This window comes from Chrysemys picta, chromosome 6 (assembly GCF_011386835.1).
Source record: "Chrysemys picta bellii isolate R12L10 chromosome 6, ASM1138683v2, whole genome shotgun sequence".
NCBI lineage: Eukaryota > Metazoa > Chordata > Testudines > Emydidae > Chrysemys > Chrysemys picta.
This window is the reverse complement of record NC_088796.1, coordinates 61,060,268-61,080,660: the sequence shown is the minus strand read 5'-3', so window position 1 is coordinate 61,080,660 and position 20,393 is coordinate 61,060,268. Positions and strand designations below refer to the sequence as shown.

Genomic DNA, 20,393 nt, shown 5'->3' with positions numbered 1-20,393 from the left:
TATTATTTTGAACCACCAGGGGGAGAAGTTTACTTTCAAATTTCTCCAAGCTACAAAATGATAAATGGAATTGTTTGCAAAAACAAAATCAAGTGTGAGGAGAAACAATAACTAAAAACAATTTTGTCCCTATTTTTATTTAGAATTTTTTGAAAGTGAACTGCAGTTTTTTTCCCAATATCTTGAGGCTTGATGTGGAATGCCCTAAATAGCCAGGGAAATATGAGGCACTTAGCATGTAAGGGCTGAGGTGAGAAGGGGGTGTCTTCTGAAGTTCATTTCCTGCACACAAGCTACCCTGGCAAATCACTCTTGTGCTGACTATGAAGAGTTACCAAGGGATCGCACAAAACTGGGTGATGGGCAACAAAATGGCAGATGAAATTCTGTGGTGATGGATGCAAAGTAATGCACATTGGAAAACATAATCCCAACGATACAAAATGATAGCATCTAAATTAGCTGTTACCACTCAAAAAAAAAATCTTGGCATCATTGTGGATAGTTTTCTGAAAACACCCACTCAATGTGCATCAGCAATCAAAAAAGCGAACAATGTTAGGAACTATTCAGAATGGATAGTTTCCTGTCTTATTATCTATCATACTGCCATTATATAAATCGATGGTATGCCCATACCTTGAGTCCTGCTTGTAGTTCTGGTCACCTCATCTGAAAAAAAGTGTATTAAAATTGGAAAAAGTACAGAGACTGTCAACAAAAATGATTGTGGTATGGAACAGCTTCCATATGAAGAGAAATTAAAAAGACTTGTGTAGAAAAGAGACTAAAGGGATATGCAGGAGGTCTGTAAAATCATGAATGGTGTGGAGAAAGTGAATAAAGAAATGTTATTTACCCCTTTAAATAACACAAGAACCAGAGGTTACCCATTGAAATTAATAGCAGGTTTAAAACAAATAAAAGGAAGTACTTCTTCACACAACACACAGTCAACCTGTGGGACTTGTTTCCATGGAACATTGTGAAGGCCAGAAATATAACTTGGTAAAAAAAAAATTAGATGAGTTCATGGAGGATAGGTCCATCAATGGCTATTTAGATGGTATGGGATGCAACCCTGGGTGTCCCTTAACCTCTGACTGCCAGAAGGTGGGACTACATGACAGGAGATGGATCCACTCAATAAATTACCCTTGTCTGTTCATTCCCTCTGAAGTATCTGGCACCAGCCACTGTCAAAAGACAGGATGCTGGGCTAGGTGGACCAACTAATTTTGTGTTTCAGTGCTGAGGGTAGAAAGTATGAGAGGATTTTTTTTATTTTTCATGCTTTGTTTCTCCCCCCCCCCCCCCCCCCCCATCATGTGTTGAGCTTCTTTGTAGAAGAGCCTTTGCATTCTTTTATATAATGCTGAGATTGAAAAAAAAAATAGGCTTCAACTGCAGGCTGTTTTCGGTTTATAAAATAATTGGTTAAATGAAATGAAAATGCAATTTTTGGATTGAACTGTGAAAATCACAATGGAAGTAATTTTGTGCCAGTCCTGTAGCAGTAGCAGCTTACTTCTTTCCAGGTGCTAGCTCATTTCTGTTGGCTTGCATGTTAAGGGGATGAAAGACAAGGCTGTGACATTCCCCACCCACATGCACAGGCTGGGTAATAAGTGATCTGTAGAGGCTGTTTTCTCTCTCTCAACCCACAATGCGGTCTCACTCTTGAACCTTAATTGCTCTCTTATAGTGTCATAAAGGCCCTAAATTAAGAAATGCAAAAACTAAAGTTACAGTAACAACACTAACTCAGCTACATTTTACACTCTCTGCATTTTATGGAGTATATTTTACAATAAAAATAGTAATTTATTTAGTTACACATTTAACAGGAACAGAACATACCACGTATGCAACGCAATCAGGTTGATGGTGTTTTTGGGACCTCAACTTCTGTACTTCTTGAGTTGCTGTGGGGATTTTGTTTTGAGGTTAGTCTACACGAGAAGCGCTACATTGGCACAGCTGCAGCACATCTGGTGAAGAGGCTGTGTGTTGGCGGGAGAGTATCTCCCACTGACCTAGCACTAGTGTGGACAGCGCTTAGGTCACTGTAACTTGTCACTCCCAGGTGGCTTTTTCACACCAGTGAGTGATGTAAGTTATATCAACATAAGGGGTAGTATAGACCTGCTCTTTGTTTTTTGTTTTCAACTGGTCAGTCTTTTAGCCCTAAGCCTAGGTACATGGTTTATCCTTAGTTCATGCCTGCCTTTAGCTGAAGTTTAGGCTAATTTGGGAGGTTTTGTTTTTATGAAAGATTTTGTTGTTTTGTTTCGATAAGATGTATGAAGCTTGCCTCCTGCAAGTTATCCCAACAGAAGCACCCAATTTGACAAAAAACAAAGTGGCTAAGGAGAAAGATGCATTTTGATGTGTCAACGGAGAAGAGGCTGCAATATACTGCTAAAATCTCCGTTGATTACTTGCTCAGGCATGATTTTTCAAATATTGCAACTTCTTTAACATCAATTAACTGTATTAGTCCCCTCAATGAGATTTAGGTCCCTTTCTAGTTAGTTCATTCTGAGGAATTAAGTGAAATGAGTTAGTTGAATTGTGCATTTTCTCTACTACAGAGCAATCGGCAGCCAAAATCTACTAAGCTGTGGTTTGATTTTTGTGATGTGTATCTTTTGCCATCATGATGGCAAGTAGGACCTAGCATGAATAAATAATTGTGAATGGTATGTATGAAAGCACTAGAAAACTACTGCCTGTTTAGGTAAATGGCAGTTACTGTTGCTGTTCAAGTGACCTTTTGTGTCTTGCACAGCCTCAACCACAGATGAAGACATCGTCCCTGCCCTGTGGATCTTTGTAAGAGCGTATACCCTAAACTATGTTAGGTATCTTGCCTCTTTGCAGGGGAACAACTAAAGGAAGAATTTTAAATCACTTCTGCAAACAGTACTTTTTCAAAAAAAATCAGGGTGCCAGAAAATATAGCCACAAGCCAAATAACAAGTACCAAGGACTTAAAATATCCACAAGGTAACTTTTTTCATTTAAAAAGGCACAAAGTCTCCAGGCACCAAACTTCACCATTTTTTTTTTTATATATATATCTGTGCATAAAGCACTTTTGGATGGGAAAGCACTGTGTAAATATAAACTAGTATGTCCTAAAATGTTATATGTCATACAAACAATATTGATGCATGTGGTTTAATTATTTTTAGGAACTGGTGAAACAGAAGATAAAACGTCAACTGACTAAACAGCAGAAAGCTGCTCTGAGACGACGGTTACAGAAAGGAGAGGCAAATGTTTATACCAAACAGCGTCGTGAAAATATGTTCAATATTAAGTCAAGTTTGGATGCTGCTAGTTTCTGGGGCTAATGCATTATAACTTCCAACGCAGTATCAGTATTTTTATCCATGATGCATAGATTATATACTTGCTTTTTTTGGAAATTGGAATGTTTATATCTATAGTCAATAAATTTCATTCTTGCTATTGTAACCTTGTCTTTTTGTTTTGTAGTTTGAAACTGTAAAACCTATGATTGTACCTAATTTTTAAATTAGGGACTCAGTTAAGATAATTAAACTGGAATAATGACCTACAGTATCTCTTGTAGGCACATTTTAGTGTGGATGTTTAGTCTGAAAATTGTCCATGAAGTAAACATGTTTGCAATGACAAGAAATTGACCACCAAAATTATTCAACACGACCCTGATATGCTACCCATCTGATTTATAAGCAGAGGTCTTTGAAGAATCTGTTTTCAGGTGCACATGATACAGTCAGAAACAAAGTAGTTTACACCCTTAGCAAGAATTTGGGTTTTGTACCTGTACAAAGATTAATAAGCCATAAGTTAATAAGAGAGCTTTGCATCTAGCAACTCCCATTTATTTTACTCTCACTCCAAGGCTTCTTATATAAATCTTGCCCGGAAAGACAAGTAATAAAAACGATGTTGCATAGGTCTGGCAGGCACTCAGACTCTGAATTTGCCTGTTCAGTTGCCAATAAATACAGCTCTTGAACATCTAGTAATTTACCAGAAAGCCTGTTGCAAATGATTCTGGAAACTATATATCAAAGAACATTACCATAACTTTCAGCACCTAATGTGCTCATGCATTTTGAAAACCTTGTGCAAACATAAACATCTTCATCCTTTAAGCCAGTGGTTCTCAGCCAGAGACTTGGGGGCCCCCTGGGACTCCACGAGCAGGCTTCAGGGACTGTGCCAACCAGGGCCAGCATTAGACTTGCTAGGGCCCAGGGCCCTGAGCCCCACCACCTGGGGCTGACACTAAAGCCTGAGCAATTTAGCTTTGAGGGGCCCACTGTGGTGTGGGCCCCGCAGGCAACTGCACTGTTTGCTACCTCCTACCCCTGGCACTGGCTTTTATATGCAGAAAAACAGTTGTGGCACAGATGGGCTGTGGAGTTTTTTGGGGGGCTCAGAAAGAAAAAGGTTGAGAACCCCTACTTTAAGCAAGCCTAATGCCTAGGCCAAAAAAAAAAAACCCTAATGTTTTGTGTCTTTGATTTATTTATGGGGGAAGCCCTTAAGAGAACACTAGTTTCTGTGGGAAAATCAGAAAGGTTAGCCTGAAAATTCAAATACAAGCTTGCACTTTAAAATAAAACTAGAAAGAGTAGAAATACATTCACCCAAACAACCTTAACTCTTCTCACATTTTCCTTCAACCTTGCATCCCCACCACACCTTGTGTGTAAGATGGAGACCTTACAAAGGAGAATTTGATATGAATTTGAAATTTACAGTCTGTGCAGGGCTGGCCTTACCATGAGGCGAACTGAGGTGGCCGCCTCAGGTGCCAGACTGTGTGCTACTAGGACCCAGAGTGTAGAAAATGGTGTCTGTTGCTGATGCATATGTATTCTCTCTGCTCTAGATGCACAGAGATGGTGGAGTGCTCTGCTGGAGGAAGGAGGGCGCAAGAAACATAACAGGCTGGCAGGAGAAAAGGTGAGAGGGAATAACAGAAAACAGCAGGAGCTGCAGGGAGAGAGAGGAGGAGGAGCCTCTTATGTACCTCTCTAGCACCCCCAGGAGCCTGGACTGATTAACACCAGCTTCTCAGGGAGCTTCCTGTTTCCTGCTGCTTCCCTGAACCTACTTGAGGAGAACAGGCAGTCAACTGAAGTAGTAGGAGGCAGTTAGGCCCTTAAGACGCTGATATCTTCCCTCACTCAGGCCCTGCTACCAGCCTGCTTATTTGTCCCCTTCAATTGAGTGTTGAGAGCCACTATAGCTGGTACAGAACAGCAGTCATGAGTGAAAGAAGAAAACACCCCTCTGGGGCAGCATTCAGAAAAAGAAAGCAAGCAAAGGAAGCTTTTTTTATCTAAGCAGGAAGGAGCTCTCCTGAGATACATAGACACAAATGTTTACGGTGAGCCTTCTAGCCCCAGTGAGGATCTGAGTGATGAGGAGATGCCTGATCTTCCAGTTAGTCAGAGTGCAGCTGACCTGGCATCTACTGCAGCATCCATATCTCCATCTCAAATGGATGTAACCATGCACATTTCTGAACAAAAGTGTTGATCAAAGAAGAATGTGGTGGAGGCGTAAGAAACAGCTGCTGCTGCTGAGTTTAGTTCCTTAAGTCTAGATGGTCCAGTACTTGAGCAGTACTCTGAGGGACTTCCTTGTACTGCATGGGCCACAGTAAGTGGAAAAACTTCATGTTCCCCAAAGGCAATGAAAATAGAAGTTTCCATCCAACACATTACTGGCGTGAAATCCCCAGTGGACACAAAGTGGAGAGGCCATGGCTTATGTATTCAAAAACCCAGAATGCTGTATACTGTTTTTGTTGCAAACTCTTCCAGTCTTATTTTCCAGCCACCTTGGGTTCTACAGGAACACAGGACTGGAAAAATCTGGCTAGAAATCTGCCATGCCATGAGAAGGCAGCAAATCATCAGAGAGCATTCCATAGGTGGAAAGAGCTTGAGATGAGACTAAGGTTAAAGGCCACCATAGATAATCAGCATCAAGAGAGGATTGCATCAGAGTCTCTTTAATGGCCAAATGTTCTGAAAAAGCTCATTGCCATTGTGAGAATGCTTGCTACCCAAAACCTGGCACTTCAGATCAGCTGTATGTGCCAAACAATGGAAACTTCCTTAAAATTGTGGAGATGATGACTGAGTTTGATGCCAGGTGAGTGTAACTTTGTAAATATTTGTAAACATTACAAAAAAAAAAAAGCAAGCGTGTTTAATGATTACTTTGCCCTGGCAATCGCGGCCAGTACATCTACTGGAAAAGTCTGTTAACGTGTATGGGGATGGAGCGGAAATCCTCCAGGGACATCTCCAGAAAGCTCTCCTGGTTGAAATGGGGTGATTTTTATTAAGGGGACATTCAGAGGCGCCCGTTCCTGCTCTTCTGACCAGAAATGTTCCCCGCTGTTAACCACGCGGTGGGGGGAGGGGTGAAGTGATCATCCCAGAGAATCGTGGGGGGGGGGGGGGTTTACTTGTGTTTGTGCCGCATGTTAACCGGGAAACCGCAGCCCCCTCCTTTTACATTGAAACCCCATTTTAAATGGACAACCCAATTCATCCTTGATATGGGAAATGCGCTGCTGTTTGCAACCTTTCCCGCATGTTAAGAAGGTTAAAAAAGCCAAAACACTGTGGCCTACCATGGCTGCCTGCAAGCCGAAATATGCGACCTTGTAATGAAAGAGTGTACCCATTGTTCTCTAAAATGTGTCTTTTTTAACCACCTCTCCCTTCTCCTCCACCAGCTGCAAATGTTTCTCCTTCGCAGAGGCTCGTGAACATTAGAAAGAGAAAACGTAGGACATGGGACGATATGTTCACGGAGCTGCAGATGTCCTCCCACGCTGATAGAGCACAGCAGAATGCGTGGAGGCAGTCAATGTCGGAGATGAGAAAAGCCCAATATGAACGAGAGGAGAGGTGGCGGGCTGAATCGCGGGATGAACAGAGCAAGTGGCGGGCTGAAGACAATAGGTGGCGTCAGCTTGCAGACAGACGGCAAGAGTCAATGCTCCGTCTGCTGGAGCATCAAACTGATATGCTCGAGCGTATGGTTGAGTTGCAGGAAAGGCAGCAGGAGCAGAGACCGCCGCTACAGCCCCTGTGTAACCAACAGCCCTCCTCCCCAAGTTCCATAGCCTCCTCACCAAGACGCCCAAGAACACGGTGGGGGGGGCCTCCGTCCACCCATTCACTCCACCCCAGATGATCGCCCAAGCATCAGAAGGCTGGCCTTCAATAAGAATTAAAGTTTTAAAATGCAGTGTGTCCTTTTCCATCCCTCCTCCCCCACCCATCCCAGGCTACCTTGGCAATTATCCCCCTACTTCTGTGAGGAACTAATAAAGAATGCATGAATGTGAAAAAACAATGACTTTATTGCCTCTGCAAGCGGTAGGGGAGGGTGGGGTGGTTGGTTTACAGGGAAGTAGAGTGAACTGGGTCGGGGGGCGGGTGGTTTGGAGGGTTCATCAAGGAGAAACAAACAGAAGTTTCACACAGTAGCCTGGCCAGTCACAAAACTCGTTTTCAAAGCTTCTCTGATGCGCACCGCGCCCTGCTGTGCTCCTCTAACCGCCCTGGTGTCTGGCTGCGCGTAATCAGCAGCCAGGCGAGTTGCCTCAACCTCCCACCCTGCCATAAAGGTCTCCCCCTTACTCTCACTGATATTGTGGAGCGCACAGCAAGCAGCAATAACAATGGGGATATTCTTTTCGCTGAGGTCTGAGCGAGTCAGTAAGCTGCGCCAGCGCGCTTTTAAACGTCCAAATGCACATTCCACCACCATTCGGCACTTGCTCAGCCTGTAGTTGAACAGGTCCTGACTCCTGTCCAGGCTGCCTGTGTACGGCTTCATGAGCCATGGCATTAAGGGGTAGGCTGGGTCCCCAAGGATCACGATAGGCATTTCAACATCCCCAATGGTCACTTTCTGGTCCGGGAAGAAAGTCCCTTCCTCCAGCTTTCGAAACAGAGCAGAGTTCCTGAAGACGCGAGCATCATGTACCTTTCCCGGCCATCCCACGTTGATGTTGGTGAAACGTCCCTTGTGATCCACCAGGGCTTGCAGCAGCATTGAAAAGTACCCCTTGCGGTTTACGTGGCTTGGTGCTCCGGTGACAAGATAGGGATATGGGTTCCGTCTATGGCCCCGCCACAGTTTGGGAATCCCATTTCAGCAAAACCATCCACTATTGACTGCACGTTGCCCAGAGTCACTACCCTTGATATCACCAGGTCTTTCATTGCCCTGGCAAATTGGATCACAGCAGCCCCCACCGTAGGTTTGCCCACTCCAAATTGATTCCCGACTGACCGGTAGCTGTCTGGCGTTGCAAGCTTCCACAGGGCTATCGCCACTCGCTTCTCAACTGTGAGGGCTGCTCTCATCTTGGTATCCTGGCGTTTCAGGGCAGGGGAAAGCAAGTCACAAAGTTCCATGAAAGTGGCCTTACGCATGCGAAAGTTTCGCAGCCACTGGGAATCGTCCCATACCTGCAGCACGATGCGGTCCCACCAGTCTGTGCTTGTTTCCCGGGCCCAGAATCGGCGTTCCACGGCATGAACCTGCCCCAGTGACACCATGATTTCCACATTGCTGGGGCCTGTGCCTTGTGAGAGGTCTATGTCCATGTCAATTTCCTCATCACTCTCGTCGCCGCGCTGCAATCGCCTCCTCGGCTGGTCCGGGTTTCGCCTTGGCATGTCCTGGCTCTGCATATACTCCAGGACAATGCGCGTGGTGTTCATAGTGCTCATAATTGCCGCGGTGATCTGAGCGGGCTCCATGATCCCAGTGCTAGCTATGGCGCCTGGTCAGAAAAAAGGCGCGAAAGTAGTATCTGATGGACCAGGAGAAGGAGGGAGGGCGGGAGGGAGGGAGGGCCGAGTGACGACATGGCGTACAGGAACAGGGAGAAACACAAACAACTGTCACACAGAATGGTCCCCCCAAAGATTAAACTGAAAACCCTGGGCTTAGCAGGCCGTTGATTTGACGGAGGGAGGGGGAAGCAAATGAATACAGAGCAAATCTATTTTTTACATCTTAAGACGACGGTGCAGCGTGACTGATAGCCCTCGGCATCTTTCTGGGTGCTTGGCAGCAAATACGGGGTGGCGTATGACGATGGTCTTCAGGCCTATTGCACAATCGGCTGCTCGGGGAAGACTCTGCTAACGTGCGATGACCCGACTTGTAATAGGATGGCTAATAGTCGTAATACACCATTTACTGCCAAAAGGCAAGCCCCACGGCTGCCAGCACCCAGATCGCCGATGAAGGCTACCAGTCTACTGCACCGTCTACCGCCAAAAGGCAGTTAGCAGCTGCTGCTGTGTAGCAATGCAGTCCCACGTCTGCCGGCACCCAGAGGACATATGGTGACGGTGAGCTCAGCTGAGCTGAGCGGGCTCCATGTTGTCTGCACAGGTAACCCAGGTAACCCAGGTAAAGAGGCGCGAATCTATTGTCTGCCGTTGCTGTGACGGGGGAGGGAGGGGCCTGACGACATGTACCCAGAACCGCCCGCGACACTGTTTTGCATCATCCGGGCATTGGGATCTCAACCCAGAATTCAAAGGGGCGGCGGAGACTGCGGGAACTGTGGGATAGCTGTGGGATAGCTACCCATAGTGCAATGCTCCGGAAGTCGACGCTAGCCTTGTACTGTGGACGCGGTCCGCCGACTAGAGCACCTAGAGCATTTTATTGTGTGGACACACACAATCGGCTGTATACAACCGATTTCAATAAAACCGGCTTCTATAAATTCGAACTAATTTCGTAGTGTAGACATACCCTTAGGCTCGCAGGGTCAGGCTGTGGAAGTTTAAATTGCTGTGTAAACATTCAGACTCAGGCTGGATCCCAGCCTCTGGGTCCCTCTGCCCTTGCAGGATCCCAGAGCCCGAGCTTCAGCCCAAGCCCAAACATCCCCACAATTTAACTACCCTGGAGCCGAAAGCCCCACTAGCCTGAGTCAGCTGACACAGCCAGCTGTGGATGTTTAATTGCAGTGTAGCAATACTGATAGTGATTCTATGAAGTCTCACAGCATGACCACTTTCACTTTCGAAATCCTATTTGCAGTGGGGTCACTTGGTGAAAAGTTGTAACCGCTTGTATCTACCAGCAGCAGAATATGGTCTTAAATAAAGCAGTAGCAGTTTACTGAAGAGATGTAACAGATACGTGCACTTCAGCTTACAGTCCACCGTATTTTATTAGTCTCTCTACAAAAGTAAGGAAATCCATGATTTTAACTGGATTTTCAGGTTATTGATGTGATAAAGGTGTGTGTTTGAGAATTGTCTCTTGATATTGCTGTGGTCCATGATATTGGAGCAGAGTTAAGGTTGTTTAGGTGACCTTAATTGTGTATTTCCATACTTTAAGATTTACAGGGGTGTTACATGTAATCTTATCTTTGAATATCTAGACTCTCTCACATTTATGTCTTTAAGAAAACTTGTGATGTCATCACATTCATCCTGAGAGATAAAATCTCAAAAAAAAAATTATAGTCCAGTTTGACTAGGATGAGCCCTACTTGTTTTCTAATTTAATCTTCTTTTTCTGTTAGAGAACACATTTATTTTGATGTGTGGACATCAACAGTGAAATCTTTCAAATGGTTCTGTTTATTTTTGGAACCAATTACTATGCAAAGGTTGTTCAGATTGGTTCAGCTTTCTGTCAGAACAGAAAGGATTATGGAAATCTATGCAGTTTGTTTTTCAAAATGTTCCATTAAGTCTTTGAAATACTGATGGATGGCCATAAGCAATCCTTTTTACTTATTCTGCTAGTGTACTTGGATAGACACATCTCTCTTCAGAAACTGGAGTTAGTGAGGGAAGAACTGAACCTCAAGTTAGAGCTTAATAGATATTTATTAAACCTCTCTTTTGTCAGCAGCAGAATTCCTGAAATATCTGAAGTCATCAAAGGTCATAACAAAGTTTACATAAGACTGAACTTTGCAGTGCTCAGTTTATATTTCATATGTGGTCATTCAAACAAAGTTTACTTTATTTAGAGTGAGCTTTGGGAAACGTAGAGGTTAAGTCAATAACGTTCTTGACAGTCTTAAATTCACATATTTAGGAGCAATGAGTGTCTTGATTTTATCATATTGGTTTAAATGACTGCACTTAAGGTAAGTTTAACCTTGTAACCAATCAAGCCTCTTGAAAATCAATGCACAGCAAACAAAAAGGTATTTTTATAGAGTAAATACTTAACTTTCAATTCAATATGTGCCTAAAACTTCCAAGTAATTAGACGTAGAAATGTTTTATAATATCTACCAAGAAGTGTGGCTCTTACCACCAAGAAAATGAATTGCTTTGGGAATATAAGAAGAATAGAGAAGGGGCTATCCTTATTGACAAGATGGCTACTTTCTCCTTGCTTTAAGGGTTTGTTTTCATAGATGCTATACTTTGTCCCAGATAAATATGTAAATGTAGTTTGATGTATTCACATTTTAATCTACAATACTTGGGAGTTCGTATCAGATTTATATAGTGTAATTTTGAGATTAATTTTCTTATGCACCCATATACTTGTCAAGTTCTCCATTTTTTTCTTAGTATTTAAAAAAAAAAAAGGCAGTGTAGAGGGGCATTACCATAAACGTTCTTGTCAAGGCAAATTGTTACTCCCTAACACCTGTATCCACGTAGATTAATTGGGAGATACTTCAACAAAACATCAATCAAGTCAAATTGCATGTTCAACAAAACTCATCATAAGTAGTTTAATTTTTCTGCCTAACTCAATTAATTTTTTTCCGCCTGCAGTTTGGCCTACTAATGTAGAAGAATCTATACGATTTTTATTCTTAAAGTGAATGCGGCTCTTACCACATGGGGTTATTTCATTGCTAATATTTCTCTGGAGAGTTCTACAGAACTTTAGCTGGGTTGTCTAATGAGAACCTTATGAATTCTCAGTCTCGTCCTAACATTCCAAGAGTACAGGGGGAAAAAAACTTTTACTAATTCAGGGAAACCAAAACTATGTCTGTTTCAGCACATTCAGTCAATGTCTGGATGAAAGAGAAATGTCTTTCACATGATTAGCTTCTCCAGCTAGCCTGTAGGTGGGTGTGTTTAACAGAAGGAAGCAGTAGGAATGAGCCTGTCAGACTGCCTTTACAGCTAATTAGCTCAGCATATAACAAAGATAAGTGAGCCAGGGAGGAGGACCCCCGGAAGGATCTTTTGATTCTGGGCAATGTCTGATTGGCAGATGTTAAAAGAGATTCTTTAGTAATCCAGAGCATCAATGAACTGCACAAAGTCAGTACAGGACTGGAATAATTCAGGCATGAGGACACTTTGTGGGTACACTCTGGAAAAGCAGAACCAGGATGGACAGAACCTTGGAGTCTCTGCAATATTTAATTGCCCAAGTACTGCCTCATAGAGACCCTGCCCTTGTATTTAAAGACTGTAAGTACCAAAGAAAGTTTCTTGACTTCTCAAACAATAGTTTTATTATTGTCAAATTTAAGTATTTTATTATTAAGATACCGTGGAGCACAGTATATTAAGCAAATAGTCTGATTTTATGGGACATAGATGATGTTAATTTAAACTGAAGATATACTATCTTCTGCTTTTTTTTGGTGATAATTGACTTAATACATTTCAAGTGTATATTCTAAAAGACTCATGTTCTTTCAAAACACTTCTTTGTAAGGGATAATTTGGTTAAATTCAACAAAAGTTTTTGGGTCCTGTGGTGAAATCCACTATTTTGGAAATTTCCGAAAATGATGATGTAATTCTATAATAAATATTTACTCTTTCTAAACAATTAGTTTATTATATTAGACCAAGTATTTCATTCATACATATATAGTTAAAATGTTTCCTCTAAAATTTTCTAAATGCTGAACTCTCAACTCCGAGCACTTCTATTGGAACAGATGTAAAGCAGTACAGTATGCTGCTGTTTAAACCACAGCATGTTGTCCTGCAAACAGACTGTAACTTTTTTTTTCCCTCTAAGACTTCTGAACAAACTACCTACCTACTTTCTTTGTGGTATTTTGTGTGACAGCAAATCTGTCAAACTGTTCAATTTTCCTTTCAAATCATATTAGGCAATTGCTATATAAAAGTCTTTATTTCAGCATCAGCATTAAACTACCTCATGCAACTTTGTTTCTGAAGCTAATATGATTAACTGCTGTATATTGAACTCATTCATCTCTTGGTAACTCAGTTGAAATATATGCAGTTGAATTTAGCTCTCTATTCTACCGAGCCAGATTCTGATTCCCTTATTCATGATTTCAATGGGCTTATTCAGGGAATGAGGTGCTATTCTACATGAGTAAGGGTATCTGAATCTTTCCCGTTGTTTCTTACCTAGATTCATATATCAGTGCCTGGAGAAACAGGAATTAATAAGAAACATTATCCATGAGCAAATTCAGCAAAACATTACTTTAGATTCCATTATTTTGCAGTTTCCTCCATGATGAATGGGATCACTTAGTTTGTCTCCCTAATGGCAGTTTTTAGTTTATACCATTGGTTTCTGATTGTGATATTATGGTGCTTGCAGGTGTAATTTTAATCTAAATTGCTCTGTTATGTGCTGTAAAAAGATACTGCTAACATAGCATTTGACTCTGTTTGGGAACACTTTCTTCACATACATATCTAACTGTAATCTATTTTAAACCCTCAAGCACAGTGTGGAAGGTACTTATTGAATCTCAGCTTCATTCATTTGTCAGCAGCTACATTAATAGCTTATTGTTATTTCTTTCAAACATGGTATGGGAGAAACTACTTAAGTGCGTAACTTGTAAAGGAAGTAGAGGAAATGTCTGTATACTGTATATTAACTATTTTCTAATGGCCAGATTCCAATACCCTTACTTGCATTGAAAAATACTTCACTGTATAAGTAGTCTTCCTGAAATTAATAGGATCACTCTTGTAGAAAGGTGCTACTCAGTGAGTAAAGTATCAGAATCTGACCCTGAAGTAAGAGACCTAGACAGCTCCATACACAAATATGGTTTCTCAGGCCACCCAGCAGGAGAACTTTTGTGTTGCTGTGGTAGACTCATGTAGTGCTGCTGTCCTGAGACCTTGCTCTAAGAGCCAGGGAGAGCAGACATTGCAGGAGCAAATAATTTGATATCAATAGAGGGAGGAAAGGCATTCCCCTTTTTGAGTTTCCTTTGGTAACTAGTTCATAAAGATCAACTGACAAGATTTTGATTGAAAATGTATGTACCAGCTGCCCAGACAATGATACCGTGACCACCCACAGATCTAGAGATGGATAAAGTAAAAGAGAAAAAGCAGATGCCAAATTATAGATAGGTTGGAATGTCACTTTCATAAGGGCTTTTTGAGCCACACCAGGAAGCACTCATTTTAAAGAATTCTAATATAGAAACTGTCCATCTTATGCCTAATCCTGCTATGTGCTCCCACTGAAGCCAGAAGGTATACAGCACTGTATTCTAAAAGGTCCAAACGACTGCATAAACCTGATGCCATTGAAGTTAGCAGGAGATTAAAGCCAAAATGATACTGTAGTTAATGGCATTGTCATGAAGAGGTTAGTATTGTCCTAAACCACCAGTCCTTGTACTGGGAGCAGTATTTTGTCAGTAGGATTTAAATGTGATGTGGGTAGAAATTATATTATAGAACAGGATATCATTATGAGCATGCCTGTGTGTATTATTATTTCTACAGCTTTTACAAGCATTCAAGGTGTACAGGCTTCAAATATTACCAGAAATAATCCAGTAATGAAATCATATCTGTCAGCAATAATAGTGCTTTACTACTTGTCACAATGCATTAAGAAAAAGATGGTTTTCCTTTACCTGACTGGGCAAAAGTAACATTGCTGAGTATAACTGAAATATTATCAGAGGGGCTGGTAGCACCACCTGTTGTTAAGATTACCTGACACTTCCCATTTTAAGACCCTGTTTTCAGTACCTTATAACTTTTTGCCAAACTTTAACCATTCAGACTGAATTTTTTCTATCCCATGTATCTGTCTCAGCATGAATTTTGTTGGAAAATGTCAGCCAAAATGGGTCAGCAATTTCTGATAACAAGGCTAGGAAAATACACATTTTGCCCATGGTAAAAAATTATAGTGATTTTTTGTTTGTTTGAAAACACCAGCACCCCCATACTTTCCATTAGAGACTTGAGATTTTCCAAGGAATTGGCCTTTGTGTCTGGGCTATGCTTTTTGTGGTAGTTATGAAAATCTGCCCAAATTTGGACAAGTTAAAAGCCTTTGGGGAAAAAAAATCTCAGTTCACACATGCTCTATAAAGACTTCTGAGATTTTAGCAGCTAAATTCCCATGAGATTCCATTCGCATTGAGCATGATCCAGCAGAACTGAGCAGAACTTTCCCTGCATCATCACTTGCTGTAGAATACCTTTCCAACATTGCTATTACATTTATTGTGGTAGTACCTCGGAGTCCCCACTATAGATCAGAACCCCATTGTGCTAGGTGCTGTACAACTATAAAACAAAAAGATGGATCCTTCCCCATAGAGTTTACAATTTGAGTAGGCTTGGAAGGATTAGATTTTTGTTGGTAAATGTCAGTTTCACCATAGATATACACAAACCAATTAAAAATATTTCCATCAATCTACATTTACAGATAAACAAGGTAAGAAAAATGCTGTTTAAGAACTGAATAGAATTCGATTTAAGTATATGTAATTTGTATATTTTGATATGTAATATTGACATTTTGTTTTCACAGTTGTAGAGATTGGGAAAAGTGAAAGGTTATCTACTTTCTTAAAATAATTGTCTGCCCTTTGTCTGACTCTTCCCCCCCACCCCCATAACTTCACACAACTGTGAAAATTTAAATAGATGAAAAAATACAATCAGTAGAAATTTTGTTTAAAAAATTGAATTCTGTCAAGCCTAAACTTAAGTAATGGACTATTGGCTTTTCCCTCACTACAGCTTTGCTGTAAAACACTACAAAGTGTTCCAAAATTATCATCCTGGAATGCAGAATTTAAAAATTGTCAGTATGGAAACAGGTTTACTTTTTTAGAAATATTTAAAATTAACGTTTTTGTGAAGGTAAAGGTCAGTCTGTTTCTCAGAATCAGATTCTTGGCAGTGGCACCTATATCCTACAGGGTTGGTTTCCTTAGAAATGGGTGTCATTTTGTTTTGCAAGAGAAGGGAAAAAGAATAAACCTGATCCAAAACCCACTGAAGTCAATGGAAAGACTCCTACCCCAATACTTTGGATCAGGCTCTCTACGATCTTGGTAAATATTTCTCTGGCAGTTTTATTTATATAAATGGTGTCTGTTTGAAGCTGCTAGAAGGTTTGGAATGTAAGTAATAGTCATCCCAGCAAAAATAGATTAGTGGACAGAGTGCAGGCAAGCCTTCAAAAGTGCATGATATATACAGTTATACCGTGGATCTACATTTATAACACTGATGCTATCAATTTTTTTATTGCCCTAAATTTGGGATTATCAAATCACTCATGAGCTGTGGAGCCATGAACCAGTCTTTCCAAAGGAGTGGCAATAAGACACCATTATTTAGACTATAAGCCCCCAGGATTATTATTTATTGACAGTAATGCCTACTGTGTGCTGGATACTTTCCAAATACTTACGAAGGATGGTCCCAGTTCCAAGACCTCACAATCAAAATCCTCAAGAAACTTTGGCCCCAGTCCTTGGGTTTCAGCAAAGAACCCAACAGAGGCAAAGATGGCTTTATGCCACACTTATGCCCCCTAAATTCTGGACAGTGACAGGGAGAAACCAGAGTCTATGTCAGTCTCCAGTGCAAGTTAGAGCATCCTCAAAACTGCTCTAACTTTTGTGAACTGGTGATCCATCTTCCCAGAGTGAAGCAGCACTCCAGCCACCTCCCCTTCACTCCAACATGCCACCAACCTGCACTTCTACACTAGAGGCTATGCTGGCTCTATGCCACCAGGGATTTCCCTCCCACCAAAGAAGTTTTAGCTGCCTGAGTAGTGCACAGGGGCTATCCTAAAATCAGGTTCTGGCCCCTTGTATTTGTACATTACTCTAATACTTTTGGAGCTCCAATATGCACATAAACAGTAACATCTTGTTCATTACCAGTTAGTCTTGTTTTAGTGGGAATTTTTGTCTTCACTTACGTTTGAAGTATATTATGTCCTGTAGAAATTTAGCAAGGGGATAAATGCAGCTTAATGGCATCACTATTAATGTACTAGCATATAAATCTGCAAACCATTATAGCATTTTTAGTGAAAATCCTAGTTTGTGATTATTATGCCCATGTCTGCGGCAGAAATCTGTGTATATGTGTACGTATACATTTATTCCTTTAAAATATACTCTCAACTGATGAAAAAAATATGAACATGAAATACCAAAACTCCTATAGAACCTGATGGTTCCCACCTAAATTTCTGCCCCTTTTCTCCACATATTTAAACAATATGGGTTTGTTAGTCTGAACTCAATTTTAACAACTTTTCCAAGATGCATGTGTTAAGTTACAGTCCATAATAGGATACAGCTGCAGGAGGGTGCACTTATAACTTATGATCTTTGTTTAAATGATATGGTTTCCCTGATTATGTGCCACAGATTGATTTAAGAAATGTAAGACAACTTTAGTAGCCTTTCACTAAAGAATCTTCTTTAATACTTAGCTTTTTTAACTCCAAAAGCTTTATTATTGTTCTCTGCATTTGAGTGTTCATTTAATGATAGTCTGTCAAGTTAGTTAAAACAACCCTTTTCCAGAAATCCTTTTAAGTTTAAAAATGACAACGTAGATGATTATCCTGTGTGTTCTTTGTATCCTGCTTTCTTTTGACGTTGAAATGTTGTCAGGGTTATGACTCCATTTCACTCTACTGGTAAGACTGTATGACTTCTGTTCTGAATAGCTCCATTAGTCTCAGGGTTTTCCTTCTCAAATAATATTCCCATCTATATGTGTTGTCTACTGTCCTGTTTACTGCCAATCCTCTATATGTTTGTTCACCTCAGGTAGGGTAACTGTAACCATGCTTTAATATTAGTCCTAGAAATATGGAACCAAATTCACTGCTGGCATAAGTGGACACAAATCCTCTGAAGTAATTAATTTTCATTAAATTATGTTCCTGCTTATGCCAATGTTGAATTTTGACTTGTGGTCTCTAGAATGTCCCATATGCTTCCTTCCAGAAAAACAAGGAAAATGTGTTTCCCCTCCCCCCCAAGTAATGGAGTGGGTAGCAATACCTTGCATAGAGTATACATCCTCATTCCAATCATGGCAATTACCCAACCCGGAGACATAAAATAATATTTCTGAACACCTGGCAGAAATTAGTCATTTTAAAATCAGAGTTACAAGGAAATCCCATGCATTTATGCTAGTGGAGGTAGCAGGGAGAGCAGCCATTTTCCTCAGCCCCAAACCATCCATAACTAAATACAAAGCCCACACTGAACTTTAGTAACATCAAGGCTAGTACCATGATTATGGAATATGCAACAGAATCTAAACTTTCATTTAAAGAAATTAAATTCCTTGCCTCTTGTGGTTCTGAGGAAAACCTTCCAATCGTAAACCAATGCAGTGTTGTCCTCCTGAATCTGTCACCACCCGGGTACTGTAGCTCTGAGGTATAGCCTGCCCTGTTCATCTCAAAGCAGCATTAACTCTAATAACTATAGACAATTAAAATGCCAAAATTGTTAACTGGTTCACTGCTGGTCAATCAGTGATGGATGCAGTAGCAGTTTTTGGGGTGGGATCAGTGAAGTGGTTGGTTGTTATCAAGGATTGCCTAGGTAGGGTGTCACAGTTACCAGGCCAGCTGCATTTGAGCTCTCACAGGGTGAAATCATGTCTCCCCCTCACTTTGACAGGCCTGCAGCCACACTGGGTACCAACCGTGCCTGTCTCAGAAGGTCCTACAGGATTCAGCCCCCTGCCCAATGTACTCCTCTTCATGAGATATGGCAAGTGGTAATTACAGTGACTGTGCAGGTTTCATACAGCAAAGTATTGATTATTCAGAACCAAGGCATTCAGAAAAACAAATCTTAAAACATTAAACAATCTATCTGCATCTTATCTAACTCCTCAGTCTTTCCTTGCAAAAATATCTAGATCCCATTTGTCTTCTAGGCACTCATTTCAAGGAGTTGGGATGACAAAGAGCATCCCTAATGGTCTGTGGATATGTTGTTGTAGTTAACCCCTATGACTGGCTCCCAGGTTTTTTTATGAAGGTTAGCCTCTCCTGATTACAAGCAACCTCACAACAAAGTCCTACCCACCTTATTCTGTGTCCTCAGTGTTTTGTCCTGAGACATTCATGCAGGAAAACTTGTCCATTCTTCAGAGGGAAATGGGGGAAGGGCATTGGAGGAATGGTACTTGAGAGATTTTTGCCTGCATCCTCACTGCAAAGTGAGTGGGTTCCAGGCTGAGTTAAATCGGAGCCTGGATTCTAACCTATACCCCCAGCCATGTAAGCTAGCCCGGGTTTAAAGCACCTCCTGTCTTGGGTCAAAGAGTTTCTGTGTGAATGGTGGGGAGTGACAGTTGGGCTGACACCTGTGTAAGAGCCCCAGTTAACTGTGCAGTGAAGATATGTCCTCAGTCTTTCCTCCTAGCTATCAGGGGCTGTTTTTATTAGGATCCCAGCTCTTTGTCCCAGCTTTCCCACCAGAATCTTCCCCCCTCCTACCGTTGGCCATACTAGCCAGAGCCCAGCAGACATGAGACTTCAAAGGAATTGGCCCCTCTTGTTTCTGAGGGCCAGACAATAAAGTTTATCTGGAGCCATTGTCTGCTTTCTGGCCCTCCTAGGTGGAGAGCTCTGGCTGGGGTTAACCCTTTGAGAGCATGTAGCCAGCATCATAATAAGAACCAAGTAAGATGAGGCATACCTAATATTCACACAAATAATTCAGGTATCTCCCATGTTCTCCACATGGGGGAATTGAAATTTGTAGCAACATCTTAAGTCATCTCTTCTCCTGCCCACTAGGAGATATCAACTTTCCAAAGGCAAAATTCTCAACTGCTCCCTGTGTGTCAAAAGCCCTAGGTCAGCTGTCGAAGCCGCTATTTCACCCTCCCTCAAAAACTTCTGTAATGGTTACACATTATTAGTACAAAAGCTGAACATTTGCAGAACAGCATAAAATACATGTAATTCTAAAATAATGCAGATAATATTGATTGTGCTAGTCATTTTTTGTATTTAATTCAATATTTTTTTTATTAACTTGGCACTGCCACATCTTTTCCTGTTTGTTGTAAAATTCAGTATCCGTGTCCCAGAAGCCAGGGGACTCTTAC

The 20,393-nt window shown here is 41.3% G+C and overlaps 2 protein-coding genes across 5 annotated transcripts in view; both read left to right on the top strand.

Moving 5' to 3' along the window:
* Positions 1-3,483, top strand: part of RIOK2 (RIO kinase 2) — a 31,585-nt gene extending 28,102 nt beyond the window's left edge. Inside the window, exon 10 of the mRNA XM_005284053.5 lies at positions 3,198-3,483. Coding sequence (XP_005284110.2) covers positions 3,198-3,359 — 162 coding nt within the window. The 3' untranslated portion in view covers positions 3,360-3,483. The remainder of the gene's footprint in view (positions 1-3,197) is intronic.
* An 8,663-nt stretch (positions 3,484-12,146) lies between these two features.
* Positions 12,147-20,393, top strand: part of LIX1 (limb and CNS expressed 1) — a 44,854-nt gene continuing 36,607 nt past the window's right edge. For 2 of the 4 annotated variants that reach the window (XM_042840401.2, XM_024109784.3), the window contains exon 1: positions 12,249-12,479. In XM_042840401.2, the coding sequence (XP_042696335.1) occupies positions 12,398-12,479 (82 nt within the window). In that variant the 5' untranslated portion in view covers positions 12,249-12,397. Of the gene's footprint in view, positions 12,480-20,393 lie in introns of all 4 variants that reach the window. The other 2 variants (XM_008173164.4, XM_005284054.5) reach the window with 2 other exon arrangements.